At 37.9% G+C, this 15,915-nt stretch overlaps 1 protein-coding gene across 1 annotated transcript in view; it reads left to right on the top strand.

The window, feature by feature from the left end:
* The first annotated feature begins 1,355 nt into the window (after positions 1-1,355).
* Positions 1,356-15,915, top strand: part of LOC124718989 (SCF E3 ubiquitin ligase complex F-box protein grrA-like) — a 137,290-nt gene continuing 122,730 nt past the window's right edge. The window contains exon 1 of the mRNA XM_047244659.1: positions 1,356-1,935. Within this exon, the coding sequence (XP_047100615.1) occupies positions 1,921-1,935 (15 nt within the window). The 5' untranslated portion in view covers positions 1,356-1,920. The remainder of the gene's footprint in view (positions 1,936-15,915) is intronic.

Genomic DNA, 15,915 nt, shown 5'->3' with positions numbered 1-15,915 from the left:
AGGATTGGGGAGAAGATAAGTTTGTGGCACAACTTGACTAGAAGAAGGGATCGGTTGGTAGGACATGTTTTGAGACATCAAGGGATCACAAATTTAGCATTGGAGGGCAGCGTGGAGGGTAAAAATCGTAGAGGGAGACCAAGAGATCAATACACTAAGCAGATTCAGAAGGATGTAAGTTGCAGTAGGTACTGGGAGATGAAGAAGCTTGAACAGGATAGAGTAGCATGGAGAGCTGCATCAAACCAGTCTCAGGACTGAAGACCACAACAACAAGAAGTTCTAGGGGACTGATGACCTCAGCAGTGAAGTCCCATCATAGTGCTCAGCCCCATTTGAAGTTTGTAGAAATGTCAGAGTGAAAGGAAAACTCTTCTCGCACGTGTGTGTTTTAATGGTTATGTATACACATGAGTTTTCTTCTTTTGTGCACATCTGCCATAAAGTTCCTTTCGAATCATATATGTTTCGTTGGTCTCCTTGTATAACTAATTTTAAATATCGGTACTTAAGTGTTCGATGCTCACATATGAATATTATGATCGTTAAGTAAAACAGTTGCATTATCATTATGGATGTCCACGTTGCTATAACTTTCTCCATGCAAAAATTGTCTAGTTCTGTGTCTTTCACTTTCCGCATTATAAGTTAAGTCGTAGCTATTCATAATGAAGAAATTAAAAATTATGAAATTACTTCAAATTTTGTGGTAACGGGAGCAAATGACCACAAGGTTACTCTTACTACAGAAAAGGAAGCGAAATAGCGACGCCAATACACCAAGTTATTGGAGGCGGTTACACACGTAACTTCATGTTTTACAAACACTCTTGCGCAAGTATACTTATGCAAGCATTCACAAATAGCTTATGCGTTCTATCGGTTCAAGCAAGCTTGTGCAAGCTATAGTTTATCATAAAACGTCGAGCACAATGACGATGTGGTCACTTTGGTCAACCTTTTTGCTTGTTACGGAAAAAAGATAAAATGTGATATATGGAGTAATGAGTTGCTAAAGAAGCGGAAACATTATTCCCGTTTTAACTAGTCGTGGTAGACAAACAATTGAAACTCACAATAGTGTTGATTTTCTTTTCTCTTGCTCCATGTAATGATGTGTTCTGTGAGTTGATCTACAGTACAGTACAACTTCGTGCGGAATGTAATTTAACAGAACAAAAAAAAATTAAATTAAGCTATATCATTGAATAATGCTTACACAATCCTCCCTATTCGCGGTACACACGCTTGAATGCGTGCACAAACCTTCATAATCGTAATTCGATCAAGCATATTAAGCAGCTTGTGCAGTGTTTATACTTGCGCAAACTTATAGTATACAGTTTCAAGCATACTTGCGCAAGCGTTGTTGTCAACCATGCAGTTACGCGTGGGACCGACAGTACACGATATATTGATTTTCTCTGCTGGCAACATCACCGTTCTAGCAGCTTTCGCATTTTAGCTTCCCTGTAAACATATTTTACTGCACATGAACCATGTAAACACGAAGAGTGCGATTATTTTCGTGTGCCACTTAGACGTCTGATCAGTGAGCAGGGCAGAGATTGGCGGGTGTTTAATTTTCGATGTTGAAGTATTGGAGATTTTAAAGCGTGATAGAGAATGTAACAACAGTGTCATGACTGAAGGCTTCAGCTTCCTTTTACCTCACTTAACGCGTACATACGCATATTATTTTTTTCTTTGTGCACATCTCTGAAAAAATACGTTTCGAACTGTATGAAGATCATTGCTGTCCTTGTGCAATTAATATTAAAAATCGTTACTTCAGTCTTCGCGTTCACATATTAATATTATAATTAACTTACCATTAAAAGAAAGAAATTGTGTACCGGTACGAGTTTGTTGTGGGTCGTCATCGTTTTAAAGAATTTGTGTACAAGTTTTAATTTACCAATGTATCTGCCATGGGTAAAGAATATTTATTTTTTATCTATTTATTTATTTCTGTATTTATTTATCCATCTTTAAGCATTTACATGCAATCGATGTCGTCATAAGTAATGTACAATTTACATATTAAGAAATTTCACTATTGTGAGTTATCACACAAAGCTAAAGTATATACTTTAAAAGAACATACATAATAAAGGAATACATTTGATACATAAAGATGTCCCACATAACTAAAGTGTGTATTTTAAAGAATGTGCATAATAAAAGAATACATTTCATACATAAGGATTTCTCTACATGTTTAACAGTTAAATGTGGAACTACATAGACAAAAAAAGCTTAGGAAGAGGTACAAACAGAGTTGCAAGTTATTTCGTAAGTCAGGCCTGTTAATGAAGAGGTTTCAAATTCTTTAACACTGTAAAAAGCTTTGCCTTTCAGACAATTTAAAAAATTTTACTTTAAAATATATTAAGAGAGACACAATGTGCCTGCACAGGTAATGTGTTGAAAGCCTTATTCCCATGTATTCATAACTGTTTTGTGTTTTCTTGAGTCGAGTTGTTGATATCTCTATCTTCAATGTTTGACGAGTGTTATGATTATGAACGGACTGCCTAAGGTTGTAACTGTTAGTTTTCTTTTATGTACAAAAGACAACTGTATATAAAAAGAGAAGGGACTGTCATCATCTGTAATTCTTTGAAGCATGACTTACATGATATGTTATTTTTGGTAATCCCAGAGATGGTCCTGATGGCTTTCTTCTGCCAAATAAAAATTTTCCTGGACCATGGAGAATTACCCCATAGAAGAATACCATAGCTACTATGGCAATGAAAGAATGCGTAATAGGAATTAATCAGCAGGCTTTCAGTAGATAGATAACTCGTGAAAAGTTTCGAGATATGTTGTCTATGTGACTCTGCCAGGTTAATTTCATATCTAAGTATATGCCAAGAAGTTTGGTAGATGTGTACTCAATATCAGCATTGGATAAGCTGAAGGATATATTTACAGTCTTTTCATAGTTAACAGCTAACTCATTGGCTTCGAACCACATATTGGATAATCTGAGAAAATCTTTACTTTGCTCCTTCAGTTTATTTATTTCCCCTGAATTTATGAAAGTTGTATCATCTGTATAAAGCACAGATTTGCATGGCATATTGCTGGGCAGGTGATTTATAAATATTATAAACAGTAATGGCCCAAGCACTGATCCTTGGGAACACCTCTAATGACATTCAGTAACTGTGACTTTTGACCGTTGTTGCTTACAGTTTGCTTTCTGTTACTGAGATATGATTTAATGAGGGAGAGTTCCAGATCCCTAATGCCATAACACCATAGTTTTTCCAGCAGTATTGTGTGGTTTACAGAATCAAATGCTTTGCTTAAGTCCACTAGTGTGGCTTCAGCAGCTAACTTGGATTCAAAAGAATATTGCACAATAGAAACATTTTCAACAGCATTAATTGTTGATAACTGGGTCCTAAAACCATATTGAGACATAGTCAGTATATTGGTTTTTGACAAATGCATGTTAATTTGCATATACAATATTCGATTATTTTTGAAAAACTAGGTATCAGAGAAATTGGATGATAATTATTAGTGCAGGATTTATCACCTTTTTTGTGTAATGGAATTACTACTGTCTTCTTTAGACATTCTGAAAAATACCACTGTCAAATATCCAGTTTATGAGTGTGCAGAGAGGGAATGATATCAAGTCGATTATTTTTTTAATCACAAAATTTGAGAGGCCATAAATATCTTCTGATCTGGAGTGACTTAACTTTGCCACTGATTTAATTACAGCACTTATTTCCTCGTGTCTCCAATTACAGGTTGGCACTGTATCAGCAAAGTTTTGTAAAAACCGGTTTATATAAGTAGATTGTGAATTTGATTTTGAACTCTTCTTATGAGGAGATGAGGCATTAGGGTTTGCTGCATTGATAAAAGAAAGAGGTTAAATTCATCTGGGGAGACATTAACATCAATTGTAACTTTTACACTATGACTACCTGTACCTAATTCTGCTTTAATGACCCTCCACACAGCCTTACACCTATTATTGGAGTTTTTAATGAAGTTATCATTTGCTCTACATTTTGCTAATCTGATTTGTGATCTATAGTGTCTCTTGAGGGTAACAAATGTTGCATTGTCAACACTGCCATTTTTTACCTTATCATAGCATATCAAAACCATTAATCTTAGCTTCTGTAAATATGGTGTGAAGCACCTATGTGGAGTAGTTCGACCAAGGTTTCTCGCCAGTGTTTTGTTTCGTTTGGTAACCATTGGACAGGAGGTATTGAAAATTTCAGATAGAGTACTAACAAACCTGCTACAAGCCTCCTCAACATTGTTGGAAGCATATATTATATTATTCCAGTTTAGTACCTTCAGCTTATCCCTGAAGCTATTTATGCTTTTATCATTTAACAACCTGACATACCGTCTTGGTTCACAGTCCCCCATTGTTTCATTAATTGTTAGTTTTACCCATATACGTCTGTGATCTGCCAGATGGTCGACATTAAGGAGTCCCAATTGAAAATCATGATTATGTTTATTTGTGATAAAATTGTCGAGTCAAGAAAGTTGTCTTGTGGGACTATAATTTGCACAGAAGAGATTATGGGGTCTTAGCATGTTAAGCAAATTAGTATTTTTGTGTGTGTTTTTTTTCCTTACATCAAAATTTAAATCTCCTAAAATTGCTGTCTTGTGTTTGGTATATTTTTCTATACGGTGAATAAGTTTATCTAAACACTCTACAAATGTATCGGCATCACTATCAGGAGAATGGTATATTGAAATAACTGAGTTTTAATGTTGGTAGTAGCATGACAGCCACTTCAAGAATGCCTTTAACATATATGTCCCTAACATCAAGCACAGTATATCTTAACCCTAGGTTGTCACTTATACATATTGAGGAACCCCCCATAACCTTCATTGGGTCTGCAGTAACTTGTAATTAAATTAAAACATGGTGGTACATACAGTTTTATCTCTTCTTCTCTTAGCCAATGTTCATTAATACATAATACTATTCTATTGTTTCCATTCAATACAACACCAAGTTCATCAGCTTTATATTTCAGAGATCTAATATTTATGTGCATGATTAATTTTGATTTTTCACAGCAAGAGGTGTCTTGGGCCCAATTGTATGCACACATGATGGTTTGCCTTTCACTGGTCCTCATGTGTGGTGTGGTGATGGTTTTATGTTTCAGTAGCGGCTGGACTTCCTTGTGGCAGGCCATAAAAAATCATTACTTCTCTGTGGTATTTTTTTGGTTCTGTTTGAGGCTCGGGTGGCAGACTTTATTTCACTTCCTGCATAATTTATCTGGCATGGGGGATTTGATATAGGCCTATTGATAACACGTTAGTTTGGAATGGCTGGTTTAATGCACTAGATAACACTTCACTATGGGATGGAGATGATACAATACTTACTGATGTTTCTGTCTTCTTATCTGCTAATGGAGGTGACATTTTTGTTGTTCGTTTCTCAAGGTTCTTGTTTGTTTCACATGTTACATAGTTTATGTGGGCAGGCTGAGTGGAGGCACTTGATAACACTTCGGCGTAGGGTAGAGATGGTGATACAATACTCACTGTGGTTTCCTTCCTCTTGTCTACCAGTGACTGCAGTGGAACTGCTACAGTTGTTGTTGACACCATTTCTGCTTCTGTTGCTTGTGCTGCTGCTGTTATTGGTCTTGTTGCTTGAGCTGGTTCAGATGTTGCTGGTTTTGCTGGTGCTGCAGTTGTTACTGAATTTGATTGTGATGCTGTAGCAATTTGGTTCTGCAGCTGCTTTAGTTTTTGTCTCCAAGACAGATTCACTTCCTACATGGTTGCTTTCAGTAATGTATTGGTAGTTCATTACAATGGCTGGTACTGACTCATAGATACTCTGTTTTTCACATGTTTCTAATGTTTCGTAAATTGCTTTGCACAGAGATGACTTGCCTCTTCTATTCGGGTGCATGCCATGTTTTGTAAAGCTGCATCTATCCAGGAAATTGACTGATAGAAATCTCATGTTTGGGTACACTTTACACACTGTTTGTATCTGTTTATTTGCTTCCTTAATTTCAGCGTTCATACGTGAAGCAGATATGAGGTCATGCCTATGTGGTATACCAGTAACAGTTACTTTTTGGTTCTCTATCAAACTGAGGGCACTTTTGATACTTATAATAGTGTTAGCTAAGTAGGACACTGAAGTCTAGTTTGTCATTCTTTTCGTCGTGGGTAACACTGGTGTCCTATTTTTCTGTTTGCCTATGTAGGTAAACTGAAGTACAGGATACCAGTGTAACAGATGTCGTTTTCTATGCAGTAGGTAATGTGTGTCAACTGAATTACATGATACCAATGTTAGGTATGTTGTTCCTTTCGTTGTTGGAAATATTGGTATCATGTTCTTTAGTCGCTCCAGATAAGTCATCTGAAAAGGATACTGATGTTTTTGGTATGGCCTTTTCACCATTCATAATAATATTGTTTAGTTGCTTGCTTTTTCCCTTCAAGGGTAATATTGTTATCGTCTTAATCGGTTGACGAACAGGTTCGGTTTGTTGTATTTTTCTTTTTGCATAATTTTTTCCTGTTATTTTTGTTAGTGTTGTCTTTTTGTGGTTATGTTAGTAGTTCTGTTTTTAGGTTGTACCAGTCCAAAATCCCCTACTTCCCACACTGTCCCATCAAATTGATTTATGCTGTGGAGTTTGGTAAATCACATTCTTACTTTTTTCTTTATGTAAGATCTTTCACAGTTATGGGTTCATGTGTTGTACATGCACAATCTGTTTTCTGTGCTACATTTTGTTTTTTCGTTACATTATAAGATTACGTGAGATCCACAAGAAAGACAGGCTGTGGCAATTACATCACAGCATGTGACACTACAGGTCTTAAGAGTGCCACTATTTGTCTCCGGCGGGGATTGAGTAACTATTTCAGACACGTTTTTTAATTCTTCACTGCACATTTAAATGCATCCTTAAGACCTTTAGGTGGTACCTTTTCAATCATCATCATCATCATCATCGTCGTCGTCGTCGTCATGATGATGATGATGATGATGATGATGATGATGATGATTATTGTTATTATTATTATTATTATTTAAGACTGATTATGCCTTTCAGTGTTCAGTCTGGAGCATAGTCCCCCTTATAAAATTCCTCCATGATCCCCTATTCAGTGCTAACATTGGTGCCTATTCTGATGTTAAGCCTATTACTTCAAAATCATTCTTAACCGAATCCAGGTACCTTCTCCTTGGTCTACCCCGACTCCTCCTACCCTCTATTGCTGAACCCATGAGTCTCTTGGGTAACCTTGCTTCTCCCATGCGTGTAACATGACCCCACCATCTAAGCCTGTTTGCCCTGACTGCTACATCCAAAGAGTTCATTCCCAGTTTTTCTTTGATTTTCTCATTGTGGACACCCTCCTGCCATTGTTCCCATCTACTAGTTAGTACCTGCAATCATCCTAGCTACTTTCATATCCATAACCTCAACCTTATTGATAAGGTAACCTGAATCCACCCAGCTTTCGCTCCCATACAACAAAGTTGGTCGAAAGATTGAACGGTGCACAGATAACTTAGTCTTGGTACTGACTTCCTTCTTGCAGAAGAGTAGATCGTAGCTGAGCGCTCACTGCATTAGCTTTGCTACACCTAGCTTCCAGTTCTTTCACTATGTTGCCATCCTGTGAGAATATGCATCCTAAGTACTTGAAACCGTCCACCTGTTCTAACTTTGTTCCTCCTATTAGGTACTCAATCCATTTATATCTCTTTCCCACTGACATTAATTTCGTTTTGGAGATGCTAGTCTTCATACCATAGTCCTTACATTTCTGATCTAGCTCTGAAATATTACTTTGCGAACTTTCAATCAAATCTGCCATCACAACTAAGTCATCCGCATATGCGAGACTGCTTATTTTCTGTTCACATATCTTAATCTCACCCAGCCAGTCTGTTGTTTTTCAACATATGATCCATAAATAATATAAACAACAGTGGAGACAGGTTGCAGCCCTGTCTTACCCCTGAAACTACTCTGAACCATGAACTCAATTTACTGTCAACTCTAACTGCTGCCTGACTATCTATGTAAAGACCTTTAATTGCTTGCAAAAGTTTGCCTCCTATTCTGTAATCTTGTAGAACAGATGATAACTTCCTCCTAGGAACCCGGTCATATGCCTTTTCTAGATCTATAAAGCAGAGATATAATTTCCTGTTCCATTCGTAACACTTCTCCCTTATTTGCTGTAAGCTAAAGATCTGGTGATTAAAGATTGGTGTGATTACTGCTTTTGTCCAGTCTGATGGAACCTGTCCCGACTCCCACGCCATTTCAATTATCCTGTGTAGCCATTTATGACCTGACATTCCACTGTATTTGATGAGTTCCGACTTAATGTCATCCAACCCAGCCGCTTTATTGCACTGCAATCTATTGACTATTTTCTCCACTTCCTCAAATGTGATCCTATTTCCATCATCATTCCCATCCCATTGTACATCGAAATCTGAAACATTACTGATCGTATTTTCACCTACATTGAGCAGCTCTTCAAAATATTCCCTCCATCTGCCCAAGGCATCAACAGAATTCACTAGCAGTTTTCCTGACCTGTCCAAAATACTTGTCATTTCCTTCTTACCTCCCTTTCGAAGACCGCTAATTTCACTCCTGAATGGTTTTCCAGCAGCTTGACCCAAAGTCTCCAACCTATTTCCAAAGTCTTCCCAAGATTTCTTCTTGGATGCTGCAATTATCTGTTTGGCTTTGTTTCTTTCTTAAACATAACTTTCTCTGTCCACCTGAGTTCTAGTATGTAGCCATTTTTGATATGCCTTCATTTTCCTTTTACAGGCTGCCTTGACTGTGTCATTCCACCAAGCTGTTTGCTACCTTTACGCACTACTGTTCCAAGACATTCTTTAGCCACTTCTAGTACTGTGTCCCTGTACCTTGTCCATTCCCTTTCCAATGACTGTAATTGACTACATTCAACTAACTGGTACCTTTCTGAGATCACTGTTATGTACTTGTGCCTGATTTCCTTATCCTTAAGTTTCTTCACTCTTATCCTCCTACATATGGACCTGACTTCCTGCACTTTCAGCCTCTCAATACCAATTTCACTGCAGATTAAATAGTGATCAGTGTCATCAAAGAATCCCCTGAATACGTGTGTCCCTCACAGCCTTCCTGAATTCCTGATCTGTTATTATATAGATTATATAGTCAATGACAGATCTGGTTCCCTTGCCTTCCCAAGTATACCGGTGAATATTCTTATGTTTAAAAATGGAGTTTGTGATTGCTAAGCCCATGCTGGCACAGAAATTCAAGAGTTGTTTCCTGTTCCTGTTGGCCTCCATATTCTCTCCAAATTTACCCATAACCTTTTCATACCCTTCTGTTCGACTTCCAAGTCTGTCATTAAAATCACCCATGAGCAGAACACTGTCCTTGTCCTTTACTCTACCAACTACATCACTGAGTGCTTCATAAAAACTATCCATCGTATCTTGATCTGTCCCTTCACAATATGACACAATCCTAATTTTCGTGCTAGACACTGTCAAATCTATCCACAACAGTCGTTCGTTTACATACCTTATTGCAACTACACTGGGTTCCATTTCTTTCCTGATGTAAAGCCGTATACCCCATAGTGCTATTCCTGCTTTGACTCCTGACAGGTAGACCTTGTATTCTCCCACTTCCTATTCTTTCTCACCCCTTACCCGAATGTCATTAACAGCTAAATGTCCAATCCCATCTTACTTGCAGCCTCTGCCAGCTCTACCTTCTTCCCAGAGTAGCCCCCATTGATATTAATAGCTCCCCATCTCATTACCATTCGTTTGCCGCGTCGTATCTTAGGAGTCCTTCGTTTGTCAATTAGAGGTGGGACTCCGTCACCTCCAAAGGTCCGAGGTATTTTGCTCTGATTGTTGCCAGCATCATATTTAAAGTACCAGGGAAGCAGGTTGCTAGCCTTACTTGCCCTGGGTCCCATTGAGTTTTACCCCTAACGGTTGAGAGACTAACTGGTGGATTTGGTAGTCTTTGCCGTCTGAGCACAAAGGTGACCACGACTCAGGATATGTCAGAGATGCCCAGCGAGGTGGCGCAGTGGTTAGACACTGGACTCGCATTCGGGAGGACGATGGTTCAATCCCGCGTCTGGCCATCCTGATTCAGGTTTTCCATGATTTCCATAAATCGCTCCAGGCAAATGCCGGGATGGTTCCTTTGAAAGGGCACGGCCGACTTCCTTCCCCATCCTTCCCTAATCCGATGAGACCGATGACCTCGCTGTCTGGTCTCCTTCCCCAAACAACCCAACCCCAACCCTTATTCCAAAGTAACTGGTATCCCGACTGTCAGGACTACTTACTTGGCCACTCATACGTTGCCCGTGGTTCATGAACTAGGACATGACAACAGGAACCCACGCCATGAACCACCTTTTCAATTGAATATTAATTTACTGTGGGTCTTGCACGGAGCCGAACACACCTGAAGTGGGGCAGATGAGCCTGCTAGAGTGGCTTCGCAAGTTTTTTGCAGGGCCTGTATGTCTTGTTGGCCCCAGTGGTTTATCTATCATGCCATTGGTCAAAGCTGATGAATACCATATTGTCACATTGTGAAATCCATAACAGGTACCACCTGTTAAATCACTTGCCTTAAATGGGTCTCTACAGAAACTGAGATTCACATATGACATAGATAAGAAGACATAGCTATGAATAAAAGAAAAGGGAGAGAAAACTTTAAGAGTTTTTGCACATTTTTAAGGTCAGCTTAGCTGGTGCTGTGACAAAGGCAAAATGAACATATTTCTCATCTATGTGTGTCTAGTGGCACATTGAGGAGACAGAGATGATGATTTACACTAATTCGTTGTTTGAGGAAAGTTATATACAGAAAATAGGATGGTCATAACAGAAATGGTTAAAGAATGCTCTGCTGTCAGTACCGGTACATGAGGAAAAGAAGGGGGCCGGGCTAAATTGTGTGTTTAGAATATAAGTGCCTTGTTGAGAAATTAATAAGTGATGGTTCTAGTGAAGCACCAGAACAATAAGTACTGGTATGTGCTTTGATGTGTGGTACATCTTACATAAATGGCACCTTGGATATTTTTGTTTACATGTTTTAGTTCGATTTTGATAACAAGTCTTGTTTATTGGCTCTTTCCTGAGTGTAGGACAGGACATTTGGAGTTAGGTAAATAAAAATAAAATGTTTTTATTTAAATATTTTCTTTCTTTTGGGAGTCCAAACTTTTATTAATTGGTAACCAAGATTAATGGTCAATTTTTAGTAATTTACGGTTAATTTTGTAAATTATTCAGTTAACTTATGTGATAGATGGGACAGAAACAAGGCTCAGGTTTGCAGACTGCAGAACATTGCATTATCTCTGTGGTTTATGTATGCATATAAAAGTAAATGTAACTTGTACATAAATTTAAAACTTAAAGAATTATTCATAGTCAATGTTAATGTAGACCATTGATAAATTAAAATTTTTGAGACAATACATGATTGACAGGACAAGTAATCACCTACTTTGATTCCATGCGAAGCTGTTATGCAAAGTGACCATATGTTGTTAAAAAAAAGGATAGGAATGCAGCAATCAGTTGGAGTCCTGGTGGAGTTTTTTTAGTTTATTTTTCTTATGTATCCAAATTTCAGCTAAGGATAGACATCTTCAGTGCGTGTACACTAGTAAAGTCACATAGCGGCATTTACTGTCAGAAGTTTGTTGAATTATAACTCACTCAAATGATCCATAAATTATCTTTACGGATTTCCAGAAGGCTTTTGACACTGTACCACACAAGCAGCTTGTAGCAAAATTGTGTGGTTGTGGAATATCATCTCAGTTATGTGACTGAATTTGTGATTTTCTGTCAGAGCGGTCACAGTTCACTCTGACAGAAAGTCATAGAGTAAAACAGAAATGCTTTATGGCGTTCCCCAAGGTAGTATTATAGGCCCCCCTACTGTTCCTCGTCTATACAAATGATTTAGTAGACAATCTGAGCAGCCACCTTAGGTTGTTTGCACATGATGCTGTTGGTTATCATCTTCTAAAGTCATCAGGGGATACAAACAAATTGCAAAATGATTTAGAAAAGATACCTGTATGGTGCAAAAATTGGTAATTGGCCCTAAATAATGAAAAGTGTGAGCTCATCCTCATGAGATCTAAAAAGAATCCATTAAACTTCAGATGGCTAAGCTGGGATGACTAGAGGGCAAATGTAAGGATGTAGAGACTTATCTCACGAGGGGTAAGATAGATACTGCCTACAGGAAAATTAAAGAGACCTTTGGACAAAAGAGAACCCCTTGCATAAATATCAAGAACTCAGATGGAAACCCAGTTCTAAGCAAAGAAGGGAAAGCAGAAAGGTGGAAGGAGTATATAGAGGGTCTATATAGGGGCGATGTTCTTGAGGACAATATTATGGAAATGGAAGAGGATGTAAATGAAGATGAAATGGGAGATATGATACTGCGTGAAGAGTTTGATAGAGCACTGAAAGACCTAAGTCGAAACAACTGACAGCCTTGGGAGAGCCTGTCCTGACAAAACTCTAGCATCTGGTGAGCAAGATGTATGAAACAGGCAAAATTCCCTCAGACTTCAAGAATAATATAATGAGCAAGATGTATGAAACAGGCAAAATTCCATCAGACTTCAAGAATAATATAATAATTCCAATCCCAAAGAAAGCAGATGTTGACAGATGTGAAAATTATCGAACTATCAGTTTAACAAGTCACAGCTGCAAAGTACTAACGTGAATTCTTTACAGACGAATGGAAAAACTGGTAGAGCCAACCTCGTGGAAGATCAGTTTGGATTCCGTAGAAATGTTGGAACACGTGAGGCAATACTGACCCTACGACTTATCTTAGAAGAAAGATTAAGGAAAGGCAAACCTACGTTTCTAGCATTTGTAGACTTAGACAAAGCTTTTGACAATGTTGACTGGAATACTCTCTTTCAAATTCTGAAGGTGCCAGGGGTAAAATACAGGGATCGCAAGGCTATTTACAATCTGTACAGAAACCAGATGGCAGTTACAAGAGTCGAGGGACATGAAAGGGAAGCAGTGGTTGGGAAGGGAGTGAGACAGGGTTGTAGCCTCTCCCCGATGCTATTCAATCTGTATATTGAGCAAGCAGTAAAGGAAACAAAAGAAAAGTTCGGAGTAGGTATTAAAATTCATGGAGAAGAAATAAAAACTTTAAGGTTCACCGATGACATTGTAATTCTGTCAGAGACAGCAAAGGACTTGGAAGAGCAGTTGAACGGAATGGACAATGTCTTGAAAGGAGGATATAAGATGAACATCAACAGAAGCAAAACGAGGATAATGGAATGTAGTCGAATAAATCGGGCGATGCTGAGGGAATTAGATTAGGAAATGAGAGGCTTAAAGTAGTAAATGAATTTTGCTATTTGGTGAGCAAAATAACTGATTATGGTCAAAATAGAAAGGATATAAAATGTAGACTTGCAATGGCCAGGAAAGAGTTTCTGAAGAAGAGAAATTTGTTAACATTGAGTATAGATTTAAGTGTCAGGAAGTCGTTTCTGTAAGTATTTGTATGGAGTGTGGCCATGTATGGAAGTGAAACATGGACATGAATAGTTTGGACAAGAAGAGAATAGAAGCTTTTGAAATGTGGTGCTACAGAAGAATGCTGAAGATTAGATGGGTAGATCACATAACTAATGAGGAGATATTGAATAGAATTGGGGAGAAGAGGAGTTTGTGGCACAACTTGACTAGAAGAAGGGATCGGTTGGTAGGATATGTTCTGAGGCATCAAGGGATCACCAATTTAGTACTGGAGGGTAAAAATCATAGAGGGAGACCAAGAGATGAATACACTAAGCAGATTCAGAAGGATGTAGGCTGCAGTAGGTACGGGAAGATGAAGGAGCTTGCACAGGATAGAGTAGCACGGAGAGCTGCATCAAACCAGTCTCATGACTGAAGACCACAACAACCAGAAAATTCAGATACAAGATGAATCAATCAATTCTAAAGGCTGTACATTAAACTAAATATGTAGGAACTACAATTAGGAACAATTTAAATTGGTAAACTGCTTGTTGGCTTCTGTCTCAGGTAATTTTAAATAACCCAGAGAAAATGTCATGGGGAAGGTGAACCAAAGACTGCATTTTATTGGCAGAACACTTGGATGTTACAGATCTACTAGAGAGGCTACCTACACTGTGCTTATCCGTCCTCTTTTGGAGTTCTGCTGCGCGGTCTGGGATTCGTACCAGATAGGATTAATGGAGTACATCAAAGAAGTTCAAAGAGCAGCAGCATGTTTTGTATTATCCCGAAATAGGGCAGAGTGTGTCATGGACATGATACAGGATTTGGGGTGGACATCCTTAAAAGAAAGGCATTGTTCATTGCAGAAGAATCTTCTCACGAAATTTCATTTCGCAACTTTCTCCTCCGAATGCAAAAAATTTTGTTGACACTGACCTACGTAGGGCCAAATGATCGTCATAATAAGTTAAGGGAAATCAGAGCTTGGACAGAAAGGTATAGGTGTTCATTTTTTCCGTGCACTGCTTGAGATTAGAATAATAGAGAATTATTTTGAAGTGTTTCCATGAACCATCTGCCAGTGTGATCTGTGGATTAGCACTATAGATTTAGATGAAGACTTTAAAACTATACCAGATATTAACAAAAGGTTTTCAACATGTTGTAAGATAACTCATAAACTTTTGTTTCGTCATTCACACGCATCAATTTGTGCACCCTTTGTGGAATCCTATTTTTCCCCACGTTCAATTCGAGATCTCGACAGTGACAAGTTCAGATTCATTGCAAATGTGTGTCTCCAAGTCCTTTAAGTCTCTGACCTTGGTTAGGTACACCATTTCCTTTATAAAAACCCCACAGGAAAAAGTATAGTGGTGTGAGGTTGGTGGACCGTGGCAACCACACATTGAGCTTTCTTCTGTGGTTTCACATTTTATCAGGTTTTAAAGTTGAAGAAAACTATTTGTTAATATTTAGTATAGTTGTTAAGGTCTTAAATTGTAAAGAAAAACATTTTAGGTTGGTAATGCTAATTCAAATGGTGGTGGCAACAGAAATAAAGCTTCAATGAAAGAATAGTATTTTAAAAATTGAATTGAATTGAATTTTATTTGATCCTGTAAGATTACGTTATGTACAGTAAATGTACGTGTAATATAGGACATGTCAAAGTTTTAACATTCATTATCACTTATTTTTCTACACCTTTAGCTTACATTTTTACATCATTGATATATACAAATTTAATGACATAAGTATTCTGCAACACTGTAAAACTTTTTCAATGAGGTAGTCTTTAAGTTTCTTTGGAAAGTCATTGTGTAGTACACTATCTTGCAGATTTTTAGGGAGACTTCTTAGTAGTCTGATACCGGAGTACTGGAGTCCTTTTCCTAGCATTGCCAGTCGGTGGGATATGCTTCGTACTTCATTCTTCTTTCTTGTATTGTGGGTGTGTACACTAGCATTTGTAATCCAGTCCTCACTACCTTTTGTGATGCACATTATTGTTTTATATATATACAATGATGAAAAAGTTAAGATACCTAAATTCTTGAAACAGTTTCTGCACGTTTCAGAGGTCTTTCTTCTTAAAGTGGTCCTTTTTTTTTATGTGAACACTCGTTTTGTCTCTTGTTTGTTTGAGTTTCCCCACACAGTCACTCCATGGTTCGAAAAGTCCATGATACACTGTACACAGAAGGTTCTTGTCTGAATACTGTGATAGCTGCATCATTAAGAATATGACAGAGCTCAGTTTCTTACAGACATTATTAATATGTTTTTTCCATTTCAGTTCATTATCCACAAGAATA

This window comes from Schistocerca piceifrons, chromosome 10 (genome assembly GCF_021461385.2).
Source record: "Schistocerca piceifrons isolate TAMUIC-IGC-003096 chromosome 10, iqSchPice1.1, whole genome shotgun sequence".
Classification (NCBI taxonomy): domain Eukaryota; kingdom Metazoa; phylum Arthropoda; class Insecta; order Orthoptera; family Acrididae; genus Schistocerca; species Schistocerca piceifrons.
Note: the sequence above shows the minus strand (reverse complement) of the source record. Positions and strands in the feature narration are given on the sequence as shown.